The sequence below is a fragment of the Emys orbicularis genome, chromosome 1, assembly GCF_028017835.1.
Source record: "Emys orbicularis isolate rEmyOrb1 chromosome 1, rEmyOrb1.hap1, whole genome shotgun sequence".
In the NCBI taxonomy this organism is placed as follows: Eukaryota; Metazoa; Chordata; order Testudines; family Emydidae; genus Emys; species Emys orbicularis.
The window spans coordinates 203,132,665-203,157,760 of NC_088683.1; the positions used below are offsets into that span (position 1 = coordinate 203,132,665).

Consider the following 25,096-nt stretch of genomic DNA (forward strand, 5'->3'; position numbering starts at 1 on the left):
TGTGAGTGCCTTTGGGAAGGAGCAGCAGCTACCTCTCAGCATTCTCTGGCTCTTCATGGAGAGGAATGATGGGAGGCATTGTCACACCACCTATTCCAGTTAAGCCATGTAGATGGGTCAGCACCACCTTCTCACTGATTGTGTCTAAAACTGAAGGAGTCAGCAGTCTGAAGACTGAAATATGAACTCTACCCCTCTTTTAATGCCAGTACAACTGCCACAGTGCTGTGCCCTGGCCAGAAACCCAAGAGTGGTATATTTTGTGATGCAAGCACATGCCCATTAGCAACTGGACAGAGGCTACCAATATATTTGATCTAGCTCATTCAAGATCCACTGTAAATTACTATTGACCTGAGATGGATTTGAAGCAGTGACCGAGAGATGAAAGGCTCTGTATCCCATTACTAACCCCATAACCCATCTAAGTCTTCATCAAGTAAAAAAAAATCTAACTGCCAAAAATCAACCTTATATTTTGTTACTTGAATACCCAAACACATAATTTTCGTTAGTAGTTGTCCTAGAATGGCTTTAAAAATGAAGAGCTCTGATTGGTTAACAAATTGCATACCATTCAATGATGCTAATGCAGCATAACCACAATACCTGGGTTAGAAACTCACTGACCCCATCCGCCTCTTCCTTCAGTCATTTACTACCAAATAAAGCAATGAAAATAGCACTGGAAAATTCTGTAGGTTTTTTTTGCCGGGAGGTGGAGGGGTGGTGACTTCTGCCACTGTTTCAGTATTTAGGGCTTTGTTCAACTCCCACGAAGGTCAATGGGAGCATTTCCACTGACTTCAAAGGGAGCTGGAAATATTTCTGATATCCTTCTTTCTTTAGGACCCAGTGGTGAACTTTCAATTTATCTTAACTTAAACTGGAACCGCAAACTGCCACAGTTTAAAGAAATACAACTCACCATTCTCTTCCCAATCAGAGTAAAGATTTAAATGTTTCAAAATGTAGCAACCTGGGGTGGGGAAGTTGGTGTGTGTGTGTGTGTGTGTGTGTGTGTGTGTGTGTGTGTGTGTGTGTGTGTGTGTGTGTGTGTGTGTGTGTGTGTGTGTGTGTGTGTGTGTGTGTGTGTGACAGAGAGAGAGAGAGAAAGTTAAATGTATGAAAACCTGCTTTAAAAAAATCTGAGTTTCTTCCCAAACCACAGTGTCTCCAAAAGAATCTGCAGAGAGAGCTAGAGGTACTCCAGTTTAACTTCAGAGAAAATAATAGGGCCTTTGGGGTCTTAATGCCAAATAGGATTGCAGAATTATTTCAAAGGAGAGCAAAACAGCATGAAGTCAGTGGAGCTGAAGCTGTTTACACCAATCTGAGGATCTGGGCCCAATTCTTCCTGCATTTCTTCTATTAGCATGTACTTTCATTTCTGCTTTTCATCATAGGAGAAAATATATTTTAAAAAATGAAAACAGTTACTAATTGCAATAAAACACTCCAGGGCAATAATTACAGCACAGTAATTCACACCTTGTTGTGTAGTCACTAGCTCTCGGGCTCCTGCCTACCAAGCTATTAAGCATGATGTATCGGACCACCTTTCATGCCTCGTCATGTTGTAGTGCCATGAAAAAGTTGTGGTGTTTGGTTTTTTAAAAAACACCCTCATAATTAAACAGTGCCAATGTTGTATACTGTTTAATGATTAATAAAATAAGCTTTGGTAAAAGACTCAGGTAAGAGGGTTAAAATCTCTTTCCTCCCATGTTGCTTCTTGGGGGTCTCATATATAGCATTTTTCTAAGGATTGTTGCAGTGGAAAATCAAAGCCTAATTTGCAGAAGGTTGGCATCTTCACAGAATGTTGATAATTCTGCCTTCTGACCTGAGATTTCACTGTCAATGGTTTGTCAACAGGTGGTGCTGGAGAACTTTTTGCATTGCCCCATAATTGTTAGCACATATTCCAGCTAATGTGTGCTTGGCACCAAATAATTGCACTACAGAAGTATCATGCCTCAACAGTAGTGATTTTCTAGTACTGTATGACCCATGATTGCAAACGGTAGTAAGGTTGGCTTTGAGCCCACATGCAAAATGCCATGCAACTATCCTAAGAACTGTCTAAGCCATTTATATAATACTTGTAACACTCTTTAGTCCCGTAAAAACCACAACACCTCTGGTGCAGTTGCTTTAAGTACAACTGTACTCTGAAAGGTGACTGTGTAAAGGTAGTGCCTTCTTACTTAGCAGATCTGTTCCCTGTGGGTATTCAGTCTCATTTGCTGACTTTAGGGACTTTTTCTCTTTTTTTACTGTTTGTTAGCACTGCAGAACAAGAGTGAGCAAATACCTGCCAGGCAATGGAATTGCACAGATATAAATCAAGGCCAAATTTGGCCTACAGAACCTTTATTAATGGCGAGGATGCATGAGGAGGCGAGAACTCAGCTTGGCTTCAGAGCCCAAAGTGATTTTGTGGGACAGTCATTAAAAAACCTCCCAAATAGCTTTTTACCTGTAAACTGAGCACACACGACATAGAAATCAGTGAAACACAACAAACACAGAGCTCCATGATGCCGTTTCTATAGAACCACTTTTCAGAGCAGACTTACACTTCAAAATGCACAGCAAAATAAAGCGAGGTGCTCGGCTGGTGTAAATCAGCACAGTTCCACAGACTTCCCTAGAACTGTGCCAATTTACCCACGCTGAGGATTTGGCCCCTTTGTTGTGGTAGAGGGTGGGGTCTGTTTTATTCACCCACTCATTTCTGAGGTAAAAAATGAGCTTACAATCTGAAACTTCTTAATCATTGTGGTGTAAAACTAATTCCTTAAAGAGATTGGAAGTTTTAAGTTTAAGTGGTCAATCAGATATGGAAATCAGATAGCTGGTACCACTGTGCCTATGAGAATGAAGAGAACTTGCTTAATGATTATGTGAATTTCTGTCTTGTCTGTGTTTGGTAGGATACAATCTGCCTTTGGAGCTGGTTTGTGCCACCATAGTACAGAGTGAGACAGCACTCAGTGTGTCATTGCAGATCAGACATTACAGTCTGATCTTAGCCAAGTGGAGCAGTGTGAGCCAAATCTCACTATGACATAGTGTGTTTACTGGAAGCTTCAGCAAGGAGCTGCAGGATGTGAGTCAGTACTTTATGGTGCGAGTCAGGATTGAGAATGATGCATCAGTATTCAGCAAGGTAATAGGTACCCCCTTGACTAGATTTGGGTGCATTTTACCTGGAGGCCCCTGTCTAAACTAGGGTAAATTCCAAAGGCACCATGGGAAAATAATGTTTCATTCCCACAAACAATACATACCTAGCTAAAAAGTCTTATTATCTTGACATCTTGCCTTCCAGAAATGATTTTACAGCACAAGGGTCAATGGGTAAAAGGGAGTCACCCACAAGTATATACAAGTAGCAAGCAGTTGCTTAGCCAGATATCTGTATCAGTTAAAATTCCATAATAACATGAGTCAGACAAAATGTGAAACAGCCTCTGCAGTTGCCAGCCATTTCTCTCAAGTTGCAAAAATGTCTGTCAGTCACATGCAAAAATTTCTACCAGTCACATAGTGTCAAGCTTTGCAACTCCTCCACCATCCTGGCTAGCACCTTAACGGGAACACTTGGCCCAAAAGATGGGATGAAAGAAGGCTGGGATCCCATCTCAATGGCTAAGCAGGGGCTTACTAATGTCATCCCAGAGGGAGATAAGAAATGACTAGGGCCATCAACTACTTTACAAAGCTTCACTGACTCCAGTATTCATTTGCTTTTTCCCCACCGCCTTCATGATTTGCCAAACTTTCCAAAGGGAAGCAGTTCTCATAGTGCGAATTTCCCTCTCTGCCAGTGTGAGTAAGTCAGGAATGGTCTTGATTAGACACGTTCATTCAGAGAGGTTTCTTGCTGAACAGGGGCAATGGGCTGAGAGGAGGGATGTTTTAGGCCTCAGGAAAAAAATGAAGACATTTTGCAAAGTTCTTTTCATTTTTTCTCTCACTCACATTCCTTTCTCCGCTTCATCCACTGCCACCCTCATCATCTTCCATCTTCCGTTTACTCCTTCCAACCCCAGGTGCACAAAGGACAGACTGGGGCCCTACAATCTTGCACTGATTTGACCTGATCTCCCATCCAGCAGCATGACCAACATGGCTCCATCACTCTCTCCCTTTCCTACCAACTTGGGGCCCAACAAATCACAAATACAAGCCTTAAATCCCAGCCTACAGCAGCACTTTGGAAAGCTGTGTCACCTCTCAGCAGCTGAAAGGATTAGTCAGTGGCTTTGAGAAGGTAGCACTTTCCAAAGGGCAAGGTCATCGCTGGCAGCAGCAGACACAGAAGGCAAATATTCTAACGCTTCTCAGTGCTGGAAGATGAGGAACTGGAAAATTACAGAGCAAACTGTAAAAATTCCACCCTCAGCTATTTCATTATACAGGGTGCTTCCCCTGAGCATGACGCATGGTGGAAACTACTAGGTTGCTCTGTCAAACCACAGAGCCATTTCCCAATGTAACGGTGAGGAGATGTTTGGGATTCATGGAAGTGGGCACAAATTTTAGGGACAGGATTTTTAAAGCCACCTAAGGGCTTGAAAATTGGAAATGAATGGGAATTGGGCATCCAAATCCCCGCTGCGGCTTTGAAAACCTCACACTAGATTTGCAATGGTTGACAATGGGTCTTTTGGCTGAGAATTCCAGTGGCTGCCACCACTCCATTGTCTTTACATGCTTAAGGTTGAGCTGTCTGTTCCACATCGACTTCACTGCCTTCCTCCGTGGGAGCCGCAAGATACCCCCCCCCCATATGCACTTCACGGCACACTGTTGTCTTGAAATCTCTGATTGTGTGGAGCCCCCAGATTACCTCATGTAGCCCTTCCACTATATGAACTGGTGTAAATGAAGGCCACATTGGGCTATGGTGCACATCATGTTTTCATGGCACTGCCAAAGCTACTCACTCTTCATAAAAGGCACCTTCAGCACTGGCCTCATACCCCAATATTTACATTTATTTCAGCACTTCTGAGGTTTTGTGAAATGTTCAAACTGTTCAAGGAGTTCTAGAGGAGTCTGAGCCTCGTCTCCCATGGGACCATGAAATGCGTGCAGCTCCACACAATTCCTGCAGTAGCATCAGTTCCTTAGGTTTTAGAGCACAATATGGGCTAGAGTGGCAACCTTTCAAAAGGTTACTCTTAATTGCACCATATTAATTTACCTTTACTGCGGTTTTTGCGGAATTCCCTACGCTTATTATTAATTATTGTTATTATTATTATTGCAACAGTTGCCAAAATATGCTGGGTGTTCTACAGCTATGTAAGAAGATATAGTCTCTACAAAGTGGGCAGCCTATAATGTGAGAGACAAAAAAGAAACACAAATATTGGGGAGGATGAGACACAACAGGCCAACAGGCCAAGGTGATGGCTGGAAGTTCTAGTGTTAGTTCTGCTTTTTATTTATTTTCTGTGTATCACCAGTCCCCAGCTTCCCCCCTATGTAGCACTAATTTGTCAGTTAGCTACTTTCTTTTAGGCACTGCCGCAGAAATGAGTCTTGAGGAGGCAAATCCCGCAGTGCCTCTAACTACTGGGGATCATAATCCTCCAGTTTTTAAGGCCCCCCACTGCAATTTTGTAAAATAACACGTGAACAATTCCAACTACTTCTTCTTTAAAAATGGGTGGGACAGGGGATGTCACTGGGCGGCTGGCCCCAGTAAATGAAGTAGGTCCAGAGCCCTGTGCTAGAGCAAGTTCTCCTATTTGGCCGATTAAGACCAGGATTGCAGCTGGAGGCTAAAAAGGATCAAGGAGAGACCCAGTGAAGTCCCTGAAGGAAGTTAGGAAATAGAGTCCCAGTGAGTCAGAGCAGACTGGTTCAGTCAGAGGCAGGTGAGAGCTGCCAGAGGCCAGAGGGACTGGAGAATGTCCCGGAAGGCAGCAGAAGGTGTTTTCAAAGCGAAGGAAAGCAGCAAGGGGGAATTGCTGACTGGTGTCTTCAAGCCAGAGAGCAAGGGCTGGAAAGGGCTGAAGGCAGGAAAAGCAGCAGAGGGAGATGCCTGCTGGCTCTGAGCCAGAGCCAAGGGACAGAGAGGGCTCAAGGCAGGGGTGCAGTGGAGGGACTTACCCGCTGACATCTCCAGGGCTGGAGAGCTGGGCCCAGAGGCACCATGAGAGGTGATGCTCCACTGGTTAGGATGCTCCCAGCATAGAGGCTCAGGGGGTTCCCACTAGGAAAAGCAGGGGTGCATCCCAGCTGGAGGGCAGGGCTGGCTCTCCTGGTACCAGGACAGGAGAGGACTAGGCTGAGTGCTGGGGTGTGGTGAAGGAAGCTGGGGCTGTGGTGGAGAGCTGGGGCTGAGGTGAGAAATGGCAGGGTTGTATGTTGCTCTTACTGTTTGGACTATGTTGGGGGACTGCTGGTTTATGGTGCTCGGACAGGTTCTGTTATGATTTACGGGCACAGTACTTTTGGAATACATGAACTCCACACAGGCTACGTGTATATTTGGGCAGATGCTTTGGACTATTTCTGGGGACTCAGAAGGAGGGAAAACTAAGGCAGGTGTGCTTGCCACATGAGGGTGCTCTAGTAGGGCTGCCCTCTTACAGAAGGGAAAAAACAAGCACTCCCTAACAAAAAGAACAGGAGTACTTGTGGCACCTTAGAGACTAACACATTTATTAGAGCATAAGCTTTCGTGGGCTACAGCCCACTTCTTCGGCTGTAGCCCACGAAAGCTTATGCTCTAATAAATTCGTTAGTCTCTAAGGTGCCACGAGTACTCCTGTTCTTTTTGCGGATACAGACTAACACGGCTGCTACTCTGAAACCTGTCACTCCCTAACAGTTTGTTTTAACTTGTTTCACTCTATTTCCAGGCCATGCCAGCAAGTGAATGCTGCAAAATAGCTAAAATGCAAAAAGGATACCAAAGGCAATGGAAGAAAGTACTTGCTGAAGGGATCTCCCCACCCCCTACATTCTCTTACACTGCGGCTTAGGGCCTCCCTAATGAACTGTCCAAGCTAGAAACCGAGAACAGCTTGCATGCTGTATTGTACTGCCAAATAAATACATAAATAATAATGATGGAATGCATATGAAATAGTGATTGTCTGGGGGCCCCTGGGAATCTTCTGCAGTTCTCCTTGCTAACCTGCTGCCAACACTGGGAGGCGCAACAGAGCAAGCACCGAACTGTGAAAACTGTGATTTCACAATCAATGTGTGTGCTGTTCTAGCAGGTTAGTACATAAGCTGCTCAGATGAAATATAAACCATCTCTCCCACTGAGTAAGCACACTCTTTCTGGGCTGGCGTCACTGTTGCTTTGAAGAACACGACTGCGTTATGTGCAAGCAGCAGAGTCTCACAGTGCCAGCGACACACAGAAATCAGAAAGCTGAGTTTTGTAAATTAAGGATGCATTGTTCTTTGTCTTCTGAGGTATGACTCACCCTGGAGAGTGATTTATTTATTTATTCAAAAAACTCGATTCCTTCTCCGCCCCCCCCCCCCCATCTTCCTCACTCTCCAAAAAAGAATATTAACAATGAGTGAAATCAAAGAATTCAACCCTGACCTTCCACTTTTTTGGCTTCCTGTGAAAGGCACTCAAGCAGACTCTGGCATGTTGCAGTTTTCCCCCCTCCCTGTCCTCAAATTCTCTCCTAGAGCATAAAAAGAATTGCTAGGAAATCACAGCTCTAAGAGTCGGGAGTCAAAGAATACCTTGGCTACCCTGACAGCTTCACACAAGCTATTGCTATACTCTTTATAATAAGCCAGGGCATATAACTGACCCTTAGTATTAATTATTATTATTATTTGTAGTACTGTAGCTCCTAGGAGCCCCAGTGGGCTAAGCACTGTACTAACACAGAACAAACATTATTACTGGCCCACCTTTCAGCTCCACTGCTTCAAACATCTGTTTATCTAGATACTGATACATTCCTCATCATTGTAGAATTTTAGCACCTCACAAATGTTAATGAATTTACTCTCACACCACACCCACGAGGAAGGACAATATTATTATAATCCTCAGTTTTACAGACAGGGAACTGGAGCATACAGATATCAAGACTCCAGTTCAGCAAAGCACGTAAGTGTGTGCTTAAATGCTTTGCTGAATCAAAGCTTAAGTGAATTGCTCAAGGTCTCTCAGTCTGTAGCAGAGCCATCTAGCTAGAGTACTGGTTCAGTGCCCTATCCACAATACCATCCTGTCTCCTAGTGACTACTACAATATTTTTCTTGTACAAGAGAGGGGAGATTCAAGGAATTCACCAATTGCCTTCTGGTGCCAGTCCATGGGGAATGGTGGAGGAGGAGTAGCGGTGTGGTTAGCAGAAGTGGTGTTGCTCTGATTTTATACCTCCACCATGCTGTGCCTGCTCTCAGCAGCCCTTGGCTAAGGGTCACTGGAAATGTAATTTGCCAGTGCCAAACCACTAAGACATCTTCTTGAAAGGTCATAGAAGGATTTGGGACCTTGTGTTCGAAAGGACAGTCATGAAGGCATACAGCCTGGTTTTAATTCATGTGGAATTGCCTCCTATTTCTATATATGTGTTTGAAGACCATTTAATTTGAGGTTGGACATTCCTTAGAGGAACTATTCCCCTTGGAAATAAAGAGTAGCAAGGAAGCAAGTAACCTCAACGAGTCTGTACAGACTGCCGTGGGACACAGTGACAAAGGAATGACTACAACACGGCATCAGGCATCTCACAGGTAGCTCCTAAAGATGTGAACTAATTACACCATATTAAAGTTCTCTAGCCCACAGATAAGCAAAGACCCCTTCCCAATCTCATCTTTCATACCTTCAGCACTTCTCTCTCTCCCTTTCTCCACATGAAAGCTGCATAAGAAAAAACTTGCTCTCTGGAGTTTGCAGTCATTTTATCCACCACAAAACTCTGACCTTGATGTGTACTAATTAGGATTAAAATAGACTAATAATACAGGTTGGCAAGGTGGAGCTTTGTCAGTATAAAAGAGGCCTTTGAAGATAACAGCCATTTACACTTTCATGATCTCATCCCTAGTGCTCAGAAGAGAGAACATAAACTAATAATGTGGAATTCATCTAGGGGCATTCTACACACAGCAGCAGAATATCATGCCCCCCTCCCCCCCCCCCCACTTTTATTCAGGATGGCAAATTAAATCTGCCTGGATTCTTTTAAATTCCAACACAGATTATGATTAAAAAAAAACTTTTGTTAATAAGCAGACCTCTGATGATCTAAAGATGCCCTGGTTCATTTTATTGACTTAGAGAAAGTAATTGACATATCAAATGCAACCTTCACACTTTAACAGATGAAGTCACCTTGAGAAAAATGATACCTATCACAGTAGTATGAAACCTCTCTCCAGAGTACAGCTTTGATTTACAAGGTGAAGTAAGGTCTCCATCATGTGAACATATATTTTTAAAGTTACTTTGGCTTAGACTGTACCGTGGGTTTTTTAAAGTAGATAATTGAGAAACTGTTGCTCATTAAAGTACTAAATGAAGTGGGTGACTTGTGAAGAAAACAATAGCTCTTGAAAACAATATTAAAGTCTCTGCTTTTCTAAACACTGAGCTAATGATTTACATCAAACTGGTTTACAGAAGATCTGCAAAGCTGAAATGAAAAATGAGTTAAGCCCAGAAAAATGTGCTGAAAGCCCCAACTAACTGGGCTGTAGGACACATTCAACCCATAAATACATTTAACATACCTTTTAAGAAATGCTTTCCTCTCTCTGTGAAATCCTCTGGCACTTCCTGTTTAGTTGAGGAATGCATCTTACTGTAACATTGTGGATATCAGAAATTCCATGCAGCCCTATGGCACCAGTGAAGTCACAGAAAGCTGTATCTTGTGATTCTTTAGGCAATCAGAAAATGCCAGAGGATTTCATTTAGAGAAAGAAAGTAGTAAAAGAAAGGTAAGTGAAAATTTAATGGCCTCCCCTCCACCCCCAGGTCATATAAGTGGGGGTATCAGCACACGTATCTGGGTTTAGTTCAAAATTAATGTTAACTTTGCAATTCACCTTTCAATGCTACATTGACTAATTTCAGATCAGGACAAATCTAAATCTGAAGGAGAAGATATAGGCTGTAAACTTTGAAGTCCAAGTGTGGGATTCTCAAAAGCACCATGGAGTTTATACTCCTAAGTCACTTTTTGAAAATCCCATCCAAAGTGCACAAAACGAACCACGTGCACAAGTCTTTGTAGGATGGGAGCCACTGACCAGCATCTTGCAAAGTTAGGTGCCTAAAGTTAGGCCCCCTAAATATGTGGCCTGAGTTTCAAAAGTTCAGAGCATTCTTGGCTCCTCCTGACTCCCAGACACTTGTAGTCATTTCTTCTCTTAGTAATTTGATGTCAGTGGGAGCTGCAGGGCCTCTCAAAACCAGGCCATTTAATATAAGTGATGAAATATGGATTTGTGCTCCTAACTGTAGGTCCCTCCGTTTAAAAAAGAGTGGCCTTCATTTCCATTTTGTGCCCAGGTGGTATTACAATAGACTAGGGAATGAAAATAAATTTACATATAGCTGGAACTACACAGTACAATGAAAGGAAAATTGCAATATAATATAAAACAATCTTCAACTTAATATCTGATTACTATTTACTAAAAAATGTTGCAAAATGGCACATATGAAGAAATGAATAATTAACATTAGTAATTAACAAGAAGCCAGAACTTTGACAGTCTGAGGATATCGTTTTTTTGCGTAGCTCAGCATGAATAAGGAAAACTATTGTATGTTCAGATTATTTGTGTACCTAATATACAACTACCTGCATTAAACCACTGATAAAGTAACCACAACTCTTTTCAAACAACTTGGAAAGGCTCCTCCCTCCTCCATGTTTCAGGAAGACGAGTTGCACTTCCTGTGTCTCAAATTATGTCATCTGACTAGATTTTCTGCTGGGAAAGATCAGTAAGATAATAGCTCTTACCATAATCATGGATACTTACACACCGGCAGCTATATCTAAAACTTGACTGATCCCAGTGAAGTCCCCCTAAACGCATTGAAGCCAGCGGTTTTGCCGGGATAAGGAGTGCACAATAAGGTCATTGGAAAATGATTGCTTAACTCTTTAAGAAACCACCTCGAAGCTGAAGGAATCTTGATATGCAGTTTCCTGCTTTATTTAAAGGGTATGTCAAGACTGGTAAACCCCAAATTTGACCTACTATACATTTTTGTTAATGCCTGTGTGGAAAGTCCAGGAACTGTGCGTGTTTAGTTTTAAAAATAAATACTTCAAAGCTCATTATTTCTAATGGGGGAAAATAATGGCAGTGGCTGAGCACTCATATGTAACCTGGTCTGTGTGTACAATGGAACAAAAACCAATTTCAATCAGGAAATGGATTTCATTTTCAAGACTCCTAAGAGTTCTTATAAACAACAGCAAGAACAAAACTGATCAAAGCCATTTTGACTGTCTTTTTAAAATGACCTAAAACTGCAAGGTGACGGCAAGAAGCCAATTTAAATCCCTTTAAAAGAAAGTGCCATATTTTACATATTTTGCAAAGATGATCCCAAAATGATGAGTTAGCTGCTCTTGTGTTAGTCTCTCTTGCAAGTGAATTAAATACAAAATGGCTTGCTCCCACCCCATCCTCACATGCTCCTTTAGCCAGTCTGAACCTATAGATAAGCTGATGATGAGACACTAAAAGGCAAAAGCAGACAATTACCTAGGCAAATGTTTGAAGGATTTGGGCCCTGGAGCAAAATGCTGTCTACTAAAGACTGAAAGCGCCATTTGTACTTAGCACAACCAAGTCTGTCTGAACTCAGTCGTTCTGGATAGTGGCCACCAGTGGACTCGGAGCAAGGTTTATAGGTGTGAGATAACATCATACTCCTGTCTGTGTTTCATCGCCTCAGGGCTTTTGCAGTATTTTTAAACAAGAAAATGCAAGTACCAACAAAAGCATATTATAACATCTGTCTTTATGTTCACTTATTGCACTGGTTAATTATTTATTTTTATGCTGCAGACCATCCTGTCAAGATTCAGAGCCAGATCCTCAGGTGATGTAAATCTGCGTAGCTCTCTTGAAGTCAGTGGAGCGATGCCAGTTTACATCAGCTGACAATCTGCTCTATAGTTTTCACTTAATTTCATCTCTTTCAAATCTTACTGCAAACCAATAGGGTTTCCAATATGTACGTCTTTCTTCTTTTCCTTTAAAAAACCCCTTGTAAACATACATATCGGTCAATTTGTGGGACGAGTCCAGAGAGATCAGTAAAAGGGAAGGTAAGGAGAGATAATAGACTTTGCAGCAGAGGGGCCACCCCTTCCCTCTCCACTTCTCTCCACACTTCATATACACATTCATCTCTGCATGGTTATTATCAGTGATGATATGGACAGAAAATGGAGGAGTCAGGACATAAATGGAGGGGATAAAAAGATGGTAGGAAAATTGTTGTGCAGATGAGCAATCTTCCATCTGCACTATGGCCCAGCACCATAATATCTGAATGTTGCATATACATTAGTGGCTGTGTCCTCACAAAATGCCTATGAGGTAGGGAAATGCTTTTGTCCCTGTTTTACAGATGGGAACTGAGACAAGGAGAGATTAAGTAACTTGAACAAGACCTCACAGGAAGGTTGTTGCAGAATTAGAAATGAAACCCATATCCCTTTAATTCCAAACAAGTGCTTTAACCACAAGACCATTCTGCCTCTCCACCTTCCTGGAGGAGGAAACATTGCCATTAACATACCTGACAGAAAATAAACCTTGATGGGCCATGGGCCACAATTCCCTTTTCCTCCACACCTGAAAGACCTTGAGAAGAAAAGTACAGCAGAAAGGGCATGTACCGGTACAGGGTTAGGACCAATAACAGGAAAAGAACAGAGCCAGAGAACAAATTAGAACTTGACTCTGACATAATATTTTAATATGCAGGACAAGGACTAGCCAATAGCAGGGTTTCTGAAGGTCACAAGTCTATCTATGGTTATGTCTACACTACAGACACTACAGCAGCACAGCTACGGCACTGCAGCTGTAGCGCCATAATGCAATTAAATTGCTACAGCGATGGAAGGGGTTTTGCCATTGCTGTAGTTAATTTAGCCCCTCAGGAGACAGTAGCAAGGTCTATGGAAGTATTCTTACATCGACCTAGCAATGTTTATACCAGGGTTTAGGTCCACTTGATAGCTCTGGCAGGGGTGTGAGTGATGTAGCTAGGTCGACCTACGTTTTAGGTGTAGGCCAGGCCTAAGATACCTCAACAGGAGAACTGGGGCAGGGAGGGGACAAGAGAACAGAGAACCAAAGATTGACGGAAGATGAGTTGATGGCGAAGGGAAGCTTGCATTGCACTTGCCCATGTTTGTACCACTTCTGTGTCAACAAATTGACAGGCTTGGGGACTGGAGTACTCTAACATCGCACCCCAAGCACTAAATTCTCAAGAAATGGAAGGAGCAGCAGCAGCAGAAGAGCAAGACAAATCCATGGGAAGATACTGATAATACTAAAGCAGCAGGAGGTATGTTTTCAGTGATTGTGTGACAAACTAGATGCATGTCTCCCATGTCTAATCCACCAGCACAGTCCTATAAAATTGCCCCTTAGAGAATAGCCGTCCCTTATGTTTTACTGCAGGATTAAGCTGTTTTTGTTTTGTAAATCCATTTTCCCTTAAAATATTTTTTTTTTAAAAGGATGCTGCATCAGAGGATTAGGAATGTGTCTTTTAAAGAGACAGCATTTCCTCAGTCTCCTCTCTATTTCCCCACCTCTCCAAATGTGAAAAATAAGTAATAAGACAGACTTTGCTGGAGATGTGTCTAACAAGGCCTTCATTGTTTCAGACAGGTGTGAGACTGGAACTGATTCAGAACCAACAACCCCAGTATCAGAGCCAGCTCTGTGAGCTGAAAACATGCACCAACCATCCAGTAATACCACTGCAGCCAGCCAGAGACTCAACAATTTAAGGCTTAACACACACACAACATAAATCAGATGAGGATGTACCAGCCAACCGTCAGCTTCTTGGGCAGATGCCTGCAGACTGTCTGTGTAGATCAGACCCTGCCTGTTTGGGTTATTAGAAACATTTTTTTTTTGTCATATAAAGAGAGGCTGGGTGGAGCAACTAGCACAGACACATTTATGTTTGCCCTATCTTGTTCCAACAGCCCTCATACGTAAGCTGTTTGTGAGGTAGTACTTCTTGTACAGTTGCTTTATTCAAAGCACAGGAGGGAATGAATTACATCTTGGGGAAATGCTTAATGTCTAGAAATCACACGTACATGCATTCTGTACCAGCTACTCTCTCAAACAAAATCATTCCCTGTCGATGGGCTTTTATGAGGCTCTAAACATGACCAAACAAGCACAAGAATTAACATAGCTGCTTACTCTCATATACATTTCCTCCACTTTTCCAGGAAAACCAGTTTTTACTCTCTCTTCTCCATCTCCTGATACTTGCTTTGAACTTGTCCCTAATCTGCATTTGGCTATAATTTGGATCACTCCCAGGATAGGTTAGAGCAACAATTCAGAATCTGGGACTAAGGAACCTCTCGATTATGCTTGGTTATCCACAGTCTCATAAACCTGCCCAAAGAATTATTCCTCTTTTGACACACTACTGCTGGTTTTGTAGGAGCCAAGAAGGCAGAGCTGTAATAAAGGTGTGATATACAGGACTGCTGATGAGAGACTAAGCTTTGATTCCTGGCCCCAATCACATGGGCAGGATAGACAATATCACTCAGAGTTCTCTGCTGTATTACTTGCTTTCTGGAAAATGATGGAACCCAGCGGCCATCTCCTCCAGGTTCTTTTCCCGATTCAGGCGGCTTCGTTTGCTCTATTTTTAATAAAAAGATTCCATTTATTTCTGACACCGTGTAATAAAGGTGTGACACACAGAAGTACTAGTAACAGACTAGTCTTTATTTTCTGTCCTGTCACGTGCACCAGTCCTGCCTCTCTGCACCCTTCAGTGGCTGTGTCCAGTGTTTGAAACCCTGACTTGCTAATGGCTGCAGTTTGGAACAGCAACAGCAGCTCTAGATCTCTACAGCCATTTTTGGCTGCCAGACTCCGCAGCCCTTACCTTCTAGTGACTGCTCGCTGATACTGCAGTCGGGGCTCTGTGCACCCCTCAGAGGCCAGGACTGGGCTCTGAAGTCCTGGTTTCCTAGTGGCTACAACAACCCCTCTGAATGACTCTTCTGTCCCAGGGCAGCTAACTAAGCCATGCACGGCTCTCTTTGCGATTCCTCTGCTTCTGTAACACTTATTGTCAGTGCTCACTTTCCCTTGCAGAAAGTGAGGCTGGCTGCTGCTCCCCCAGTTCAGAGCCGATTCATATCCTTTCCAATAATAGACCAGGGCACTCACAGCTGTGGAGCTGTGGCCATTTTCCTGTCACACACACCTGTTTGGTTTTATGCTTTTGGCTGGACAGTTTGAGCCACAGCTGCGAGTGGCCTTTGAAGGGTAGAGTCTCCTGAGTGGAATCAACATGATAGTCTGGCACAAGCAGCGAGGTATGCACTTAAAATAATAAAGAAGCTGAAAGTGAGTTTACAGAAGTATTTGGGGGGGGGAGGGGGAGGGAGAATGCCAACATGCTAATAATCAACGCATGTTTATATGCAAGCCAGGCAAATATAGTTTGCAAGTCCTGATTTGCAGTCTTTACCTGACTACTTTCTTTATGCTCATTAATAAAGTTTTCACCTTTATAATGTATATAGCAGCTGCAGACATTTCTAGGTGATACGGTTGTTCATAAACTAAGTAACATAGGGCCCAAATATGCTAATACTGTTGCTTGTGAATTTGCACATGTGTATAGTCTCATTAATGTCAAAGAGACTGTTCCTATGAGTAAAATTACTCACATGCATACGTGTCTGCAACCATTGGGCATATTTTGTAATCAGGATGTTTAAAATAAAATATACTGCATTTCAATACCTTTGTACATGGAGCTTCTGGGTAACTCAGAGGGACAACTGAAATCAACTTAAATGGTATGTTAGCCTAGCTTTAAACCATATTACACAAATATATAATCACTTCTGTCAAAGTGTTGCTATTTCTACAATTCTGCTTGACAAAACAATATACCAGGGGTCGGCAACGTTTGGCACGCAGCTCGCCAGGATAAGCACCCTAGTGGGCCGGGCCAGTTTATTTACCTGCTGACGTGGCAGGTTCGGCCGATCGCGGCCCCCACTGGCCGCGGTTCGCCGTCCCGGGCCAATGGGGGCGGCGGGAAGCCGCGGCCAGCACATCCCTCGGCCCGCGCCGCTTCCCGCCGCCCCCATTGGCCCGGGACGGCGAACCGCAGCGAGTGGGGGCCGCGATCGGCCGAACCTGCCGCGTCAGCAGGTAAATAAACTGGCCTGGCCCGCTAGGGTGCTTATCCTGGCGAGCCACGTGCCAAACGTTGCCGACCCCTGCAATATACTAAAGAAAAGGGGAGCTTATAACAACTTCTCTGAATACTGAACACTTAGCAGAGAATAAAACAAAGATCAAATGACATTATTTTTAATAATTATTTTTATAATTTTTTATATCATTATTTTGGTTAGATTTTATTTTTGATGTTCAAGAAATTAAGAGAATCTATAATTGACCAAGTCACCTCTAAAAGCTTTCATCATTATGATTGTTCAAAAGAGCAAACAATTTAAATTAGTGTGGCCTAAATTTTCAAAAGTGAGTGGTGATCCATTTCCATTGCTGGATGCTCATCTGAAAATCTTGAAGTGTCTGATTTTTCAGAAGGTGGGTGATTTGAAGTTTCTGAAAACCAGGCCCCTTTAAGGTATCTCAGGATGGTCATCCAAAAATGGAGGCAACCCAAATCACTACTCACTAGTGAAAATATCAGCCGATAGATAAAAATTAACAAATCTCTGAAACAGAGACAGAAAGAAAGCACTTGTTAGAAATGTCAACTTTCTTTGCTAGTGTAGATTTCACACAATGTCTATGAGTACGTTTCTCACTACATCAATTCTTATATTTGAGATGTGTTAATGGAGGAAGACCGGTCATATTGTGACAATAATCTTGTTGAGCATATAATATGCTCTTCTTCATACAATTTATTGTTTTTCATGATTTATCCAATCACATTTTATTTTGTATGTAATCAAGCCCCTATTTCCTTATGCACCACATGCTGTATGGGAAGCATAGGGAGCCTCTAAAGACAGGCAGACTCCAATGATTTGGGTGGCTGCAGTGGTGTACCTATTTATAGCTATGCTAAGTGCTCTCTGTGTATTTGTTATGCTATTCATGGAGAGAGTTCTGTGAGCCCCTCATGACCATTACAGCAACTCTGTCCACACAGCCTCTTGTAAAGGCCACACCTGCTAATGTGACAAGGGAAATGTGCACTTTATATTTTATTTTAAGAGAAAAAATCTAGTGCATAATCCCCACCCTTAAAGAAAGCAGAGACAGTGAAACTCCTATTTGCAACAGGAAAGTAGAATGAGCAGTCCAGATTGTTTCACGGCAAGAATCTCTGTATGAAGAGATTAATTATATTTGCACATTGCAGATCTGAAATTCACCCTCATGCAGAGGGCCAACACAAGGCCCTCCATGCTATTTAAACCCTAGTGTGTGTAGACTAGGGCTCATGGATGAAAAGGAGGGTGCTGCACTTTCTGGTGCTATGGATTGGGGGGCAGTCATGCTAGCTCAAATAGTCTTGTGTGGAGGCAGAGTTGTGGGGGTGAACCTGGGAGGGGTCATTGGATCCGTGACTATGTGGATTTAGCATGTACCCCATGTCCACACCCTGCACTCTATTGAATCTTTGTATAAAATATGCCTTTTGAGGTATCATTTGGAAATTCATAATTTGCTGGTCATTATTGTCCTGATAAAATGTATGTGGCAATGTCGTATATGAAGTTATAAGATTCCACATAATGGTGTTCTTAACACATGTTCCAAACTGAGGCTGGCAAACAGGCCTGTCTCAAACAAAGGAATGTGTGCTCTGCTTAATTTGCATTTAAGCACTAAACAGAGTCACTAAGCAGGAAGGGAAATAAAGGGTGCTCAAACAAGTGAAGAAAAAGCAGCAGGGAACATGCTTCCCTATAGACTCTTTGTTTCCTGAATGTCAGCTGGAAATATTTTTCAAGAGGGGAACTGACACTATAAAAAGGAAGGAGAAACACCCCCACAGCACTCCCCATCTCTCTGCCCATCGCCTTCACAGCACCTGAAGAACGAAGGCAGTAGCACTGGACTGTGGGAAGGGTCCTGACCTAAGAAGTTTGGTCAGTAAGACTGCTGAGAGCATGTGGTGAGAAAACTTTGTTTTGAGTTTAACATAGTTCGGTATATTTTTCTTATAACCATTTCTGACTTTTATGCCTCATTACTTGTAATCACTTAAAATCTCTCTCTTTGTAGTTAATAAATTTATTTTATTGTTTTATCTAATCCAGTGTGTTTAAACCGAAGTGTCTGGGAAACTCCATTTGGGGTGGCAAGTTCTGGGCATATTATTTCTATTAAAGCAGTAACGGACTTTATAGAAGCTTGTATTGTCCAGGAGAGGCCTAGGCAGCACAGGGCATAAATGTCTGGGGGAAAACCTAATACTGGAGGTGTGTTGGGGTCACCCTGCAGTATAACCAAGGCTAGTAAGAGCCAAGGTGTGTCTGGCTGCAGCACACACATAGACATAGCTGGGAGTGACTTGCATGCTTGTGAGCAGTCCAGGCTGGAGGCTACAGCCACAAAGCTTTGTAAAGGGCACCCCGGGTTAGAGGGCAGGGGTGATACCACTACTCCTTAGTCTGGATTGCACCCTGTTTTGTCACATATGGCTTGGGGGGCAGTCATGCCAGCTCAAAGAGTCTTGTGTGGTGGTGGAGTTGTGGGGATGAACCTGGGAGGGGTCGTTGGATCCGTGACTATGTGGATTTAGCGGTGTGGATCTCACACACCGTGGATGTGAAGACTGTGGTTGCTACTCCAGCTAATAGGAATTGTAGCCTCATGAGCTACCTGTGGTTTAGGTGGGTTGACTTTACCCCCGGGCTAGTCTTGTCTGTATATAGAGCGGGGTGAATTTCACTCAGGGTAAAGTCATCATGGGAAATATCTGACTTCTGCTGGACTCATTTACAGTCAAAAGAAACAAATATCTAAAACTTACAATTAAAACAATATTCTCATCATTTTATCTTTCTTTATTGTAATGTAATTATAACATTTAGAGATGTATGTGATTTCCATGGCACAGCTGCTGAGCATTTCGGCAATTTGGAGAATATCTACACAGTACAACCTGGAAAAAAAATCAGTTGCAGAATCAAATTGGTATCTTCTGGCACATGAGTGCCATCAGATGAATAATAAGCTAGTTTCAGCTGGTTTTATATTTTAGGATAAGGAGCTCTTTTTTTATTTTTTGTTTATTTTATTTACCATGCGAGGTAATTTGAGCTCTGGTATCAAACATGAAGTGTTCTGCCAAGAAGGGATTAAAGGAGCAAATTCTATGGAAAGAAACTGGGTTTGTCAGTTAAAGACTAAGAGATTTTATTTACCAGAGTTTTGCAATCAGCACTTTTAATCTTCATCACAATTGGGCTATTCAAAGGCGAAGAACATGCTTCAAAGGCCATTAAAGAATAATCCAAAAACTAGTGGGTGTAGGACTTGAATGTGAAAATGTGATCAAATAGGCAACAGCTTGTGAGTGTCTGAAGTCCAGGATAGTCAGTGCACCTGCTTGTTAGGCAGGAAGGTATTTTCACTGTCAGCAAGTTTACTGTGTTAATGTGAAAGGTGAGAGTAGTGGGGGAAGGAGCCGTGCTAGAGCTCCAGAATCAGGTTGTCTACTGAAAGAATACTAATTGCTCAGTGGCACAGTTGATCTGAATGGCAAATATGAAACTCAAATAAATAATAGCATGACTTAAATAATTGCATTAAGGGCTCAATCCTGCAAGGTACTGAGCACTCTTAACTCCTACCTTAGGCAACAGGGAGGGAGGGAAATCAGAACCTCTAAGTGCTCAGAATCTTGAAGGATCAAGCCAGAAATTATTTTGGCACTGTGGTAAAAGTGCAATGGTGTTAAGGAAGCATGAAATTAATCTAAATTATTTCAACTCTTCTCTGTTGAAAACTGAAGGCAACAACAACTAGTGAGAGCATGAACCAGTGCAATATCCCAGGCCAGATTCTGCTCTCGCTGCACTGTAAATCCAGGAGAACTCCTTGTGACTCTAGTTTTGTGCTGGTGCAAATGAGAACAGTTTGGCTCAGTAAGCCTAAAAACTACAAAAAAGATTTGCGATGTTAATTTAAGACTGAAACAAGGACATTTATTCCTACCTGAAAATTGGATTTCTGTAAAAAGTCTTCACCAATCTGACATCATGCTTAGCTCCACCTTGTCCTGGGATAGACCAGACAGACAATTTTGTGGCCAGGTCTTCAGGGCCAGATTTTTTAAGCTATCTAGACACCTAAAGATGCAAATAGGTGCCTACTGGAATTTTCAAAAATGCTTAGGTATCGAATTCCCACTAGGCTACTATCTGCATCTTTAAGTGCCTAAATAGCTTTAAAAATCTGCCCCTAAATGACTTGCCCAAAGACACACAGGAAGTCTGTTGCAGACCTGGAAACAAAATCCAGGTCTCCTGACTCCTAGCTTTCTGCCTTTAACCCAAGACTATCTTTCCTCCAGTCAGATTTGCTCTTTCTGCTAGGACCTTCCTGCAAACACTGGGAATGGAATAGATAAGAGAGAGCTTGGGTAGCAGAAGACCTTGCTAGGGGACTGAGAAGCTATTTACTGCCCCTCCTATAGTACCTTTGAATCTTTGGAATTTCAGAGCCATTGGAATATGAAGACAAATATCCTTTAAACCTACAAACACCAGGAAATCGCCTGGCTTAATCCACACTATGATGGGCCTACCTCTCTCCATCAAAGTCTGCAGTTGACTAAATAGATGAATCACTTCAAGTCCAGCACAGAACTTTTTTTGGAATTGAAAATAAGGGGAAAGAGGCTTCTGCCTTGGAGCTGGACATTTTGTTGACAAAACAGTGGAGGTGTACACATTGAAATGCTCCTCCTGCCGATGTAACTCCCCTGCTATGCTGACATAATAAGCCCCAGGCCTCTCGTCAATGTGGTTTTATGTCGGTGGAGTTGAGGCGATGCCGTGTCTAATCACATAAACCCAAACACCCTTGCCCCGCCTCCTGTCCCACCCCTTCCCCTTTCTCTGGGAGGGAGTTTGGGTGCAGGAGGGAGCTCAGGACTGGGGCAGAAGTATAGGAGGAGGTGGGGGTGTGGGCTCTGGCTGGGAGGTGCTTACCTCAGGCAGATCCTGATTGGTGGCGCCAGGGCCGGCTCTAGCGTTTTTGCCGCCCCAAGCAGGAGGAAAAAAAGAGAAAAAAAAAGCCGTGATTGCAAGCGGTGGCAGCTCTACCGCCGCTTCATTCTATGGCGGCAATTCGGCAGCAGGTCCTTCGCTCCGAGAGGGAGTGACGGCCCCGCCGCCAAACGGCCGGACATGCCGCCCCCCTCTTCATTGGCCGCCCCAGGCAGCTGCTTGCTAGGCTGGTGCCTGGAGCCGGCCCTGGGTGGTGCAGCAGGGCTAAGGTAGGCTCCCTGCCTGCCCTGGTCCTGCGCTGCTCCCAGAAGAGGCCAGGATGTCCCTGTAGCAGAACGCTAATATAGCTACAGTGGTAGTATGCTTACCATGTCTTACAAGAGCTGTTTTGTAACACAATAAATAAATTTGATATTGAGGATTTGGTTCTCTTGTAGAACACCACTGTTCATTTTTAAAAGACAAACTGCTGAGATGATTTATATCAATTTAACTGATCAGCACTTAAATGTGAGTCAAAGAAACACTTGGACTCTTGGAAAAAACAGATTTCTCTGTCTGACATTCACTAACACATTTAAAAGATAAGTGAAGAGATCATTCCTCTTAGGCCTGAAGAAATCTCTTTGCCCTATTCAGGAAAACCTATAGAGTTGGATTCTGGCTGCCAGGCATACACAGGTATGTGTGCACACTACACACACAATCATGAGTCCATAAGGAAGACAGGGTGCATGGGACAAAAGTTTTCCAGCCCTCTCTTGAATCCTCTCCAAAGCTGTGGAGAGGATGCTCTGCAAACCATCTGCAACAGGAATGATGGCAGAGCGTTCTGGGGTTAGGAGTGGGGCAAAGGTCCATACCTTGGTGTTCAAACATCCTTTGACCCAGTGGCAATGGCAACTATGTTTTCCTTCCACCAAAGCAGATTTGTCATGCTCTTAACAGGAATAATCTGTATCAAGTGCCTTTGAATATTGCTGCTTAGAATACCGTACAGGTGTAGGTATGGGGAGACATTGGTGTAGGAATGCAGGCACACAGTAATGCTGCTCTGACAGCAAATGTGTACACCTGTTCTTGCAGCCATTGACTAAGGAAGTCTGAATTTGATCCACACCCCTCATTATCCATTTCTTTTTTTAGATTATATAATTATCACAATCACAGATGCAAAGAAACCAGCATAAATATACAATCCAAAATTGTTTGAAAATATAGTGCAGACATGTAATCAGTAATGCTAAGGTATGAGATATCATATTTAACCTTTTTTATATAGCTTTAGTGGTAGAAGTACAAAGTATGCAATTACATGACCTATGGGGTATAAATCATCGTAATAAACTTCTCAGATTAATCAAAGAAAACATTATGATATTCCATTAATAAGCTATATACTCATTGTACGCACCCACAATTAAAGGAAAAATACATTAATCAAAAAAGAGGGAGCTACAGAGTCACCCAGAGAGAACATATTTAGAAAAATAAAAGTATTTTTATATATTACACAGTGAAAAAACAATTCACTGTCCTGCTCTTGAGTGTCTGCCTGTCTGTCTGCAGTAAGATATCAGTCAATTAGAACTCTCTAAAGTGCCTTAAAAATTACATTTTACACTTAAGCCAAAGACGTTCTTAGCAGCAAATGTCACTGACTGCCAGACCATTCTGAAACCCTATCCTATGAACACTTCTAACACTGTTAACCTATTAGAGAAACAAGGTGGGATCAACACGGCTACAACAACACTGCAAACTATTAGCCTATGACCTATCAAGCTGATTTAAAAGTGGGGGGAAAAAATTGGGACAGGATACAGTTGTAATAGGAGCAAAGCCATTTAAATTCCTTGTGCTTACACATAGCCCTTGATTCCACTACAGTGTTTCTTTAGTACATGGGAACCCTGATAAACAGGGCTATTTTCAGTGGAACATGATTATGATAGTATGGACCTTGAAATGTCTCTTAAACAAAGCATACTGCACCTGGGAGAAGACAAAAGGCTGGGTCATAACAAGAAAATCTCAGTTTTAATGTTCCTTACTCATCCGAAGAGTAGATCTTTACATTAATAAAATAAGCACATAAATAAATAAAAGTCTTTGTTTTGTTTATAAACTGCAGCATTGGTTAAAAATCTGTCAACATTTTTATTATGAATTCTTGTTTCCAGGGTCTTTAAACTTGGCCATAAAAATGTAGTCCCGGATGAAACTTAACATATTAGGTTACAGTTTTTTTTAAAAAGCTGTGATTTTTTTAAGGCTATCAAGGTGTAAAAAGAACCAGAAGTGTGTTGTTGAAGATGATTATTTGCTTTTTCTAGACAGGAAAAATAGCTCTCTCTTATTTATTTTTCAAATTTATGGGTGATTAATAAATTGTGAGTTGGAAACACTGTTTTGGCTAATTTAAATAAACCAAAACTATGAAGTTCTTTCATTGGAAATATATGTAAATATATTTTACCCCTTAAAATGGCTTATGGTAGTTACTGTGCATTGGCTCAACTCTAATGGCCCCACAGGAGCAGATTCTTGGGTCAATGATCTACAAATTTAAAAATATTTATGTTGGTCCTGACAAGACAAATTGTAATGGAACCATATAATCCATATTTTTAAAACTTTCTAATTATGTATCCACCTACTCCAGTCAATATTATGAATAGCAAACGTCCTAGTTATGTATTTACTCACTAGTCCAGAATGACACCACAGGAAACTCAATCACAAAAGTATATACTTAAATCATGGTAAAAGGCCTTACCTAACCTTTCAAAAGCAACGATCTGGGCCCAGCTCACACTGCTCTGCCTGTTTTTAGTTTTTTTCTTTTCTCTGCACAAAAAGTGGGTGAGTTAAGGCTGAATAGTTATCTGGATCTTCAGCCTTAACTGAATTTCCTTGTTTTTGGGATGTTAGGTCAGGTCGTTAACATTATAGGCTTGGTACTAGCACAAAGTAATCTTTCAATTTGAAACATGTGTGATGTGGTAGCCGCTCTTCTCCCCCCACCAGCTTTTGTCGGTGAACTGGTATGGTTAGATCTTTCAAATGAACAGGTGTACTTTCTCCCTTCTTGTGATACGAAAGAAGCATAAAACTCGATTATAGCAATTTATGATCTCCTAACTTGCATGGACTTGTATCCATGACACAAGCAGCTTTATGTTCAAATTCAAGACCTGGTAAAATAGGAAATTAAAATTAACCTCGAGCCCTTTATAGATGAAAACCTCAACAAATAAACAGTGGTTTAGTGGCATGGCAACCTGTCCCTTTAAATCTATGAACTAGCCCAAGATGTCTATTTTGAGTTAGTTGTTTTTTTTTAAAAGTCAGATTCTGATGAACAGAGGAGTAGCCTGTGATTCATACTGGGGTGAGTTAAAGCAAAGTTTAACACGACCAATTAAAAGCCTGCACTATACATTTTTCTTGCCTCCTGTCTATAAAAAGCCTAATGCTCTCTTCATTCAATAGGTGGTTACATAAAGTATCTGAAGCTGCAAATATTTACACATCAGCAGAGTAATAATATGGAAAATGTCAGAGGTATTTCATTTCTGTTGGGCTATATTCTGCAATTTAATGATGTTATTAAAAAAAACACCCTCGAAACCCTA

At 42.1% G+C, this 25,096-nt stretch overlaps 1 protein-coding gene across 3 annotated transcripts in view; it reads right to left on the reverse strand.

The window, feature by feature from the left end:
• RUNX1 (RUNX family transcription factor 1) overlaps positions 1 to 25,096 on the reverse strand; it is a 204,359-nt gene that overhangs the window by 8,328 nt on the left and 170,935 nt on the right. Inside the window, exon 5 of one of the 3 annotated variants that reach the window (XM_065402439.1) lies at positions 14,359 to 14,364. The exons of the other annotated variants lie outside the window; for them this stretch is intronic. Coding sequence (XP_065258511.1) covers positions 14,359 to 14,364 — 6 coding nt within the window. The remainder of the gene's footprint in view (positions 1 to 14,358; positions 14,365 to 25,096) is intronic. 3 annotated transcript variants of the gene reach the window in all.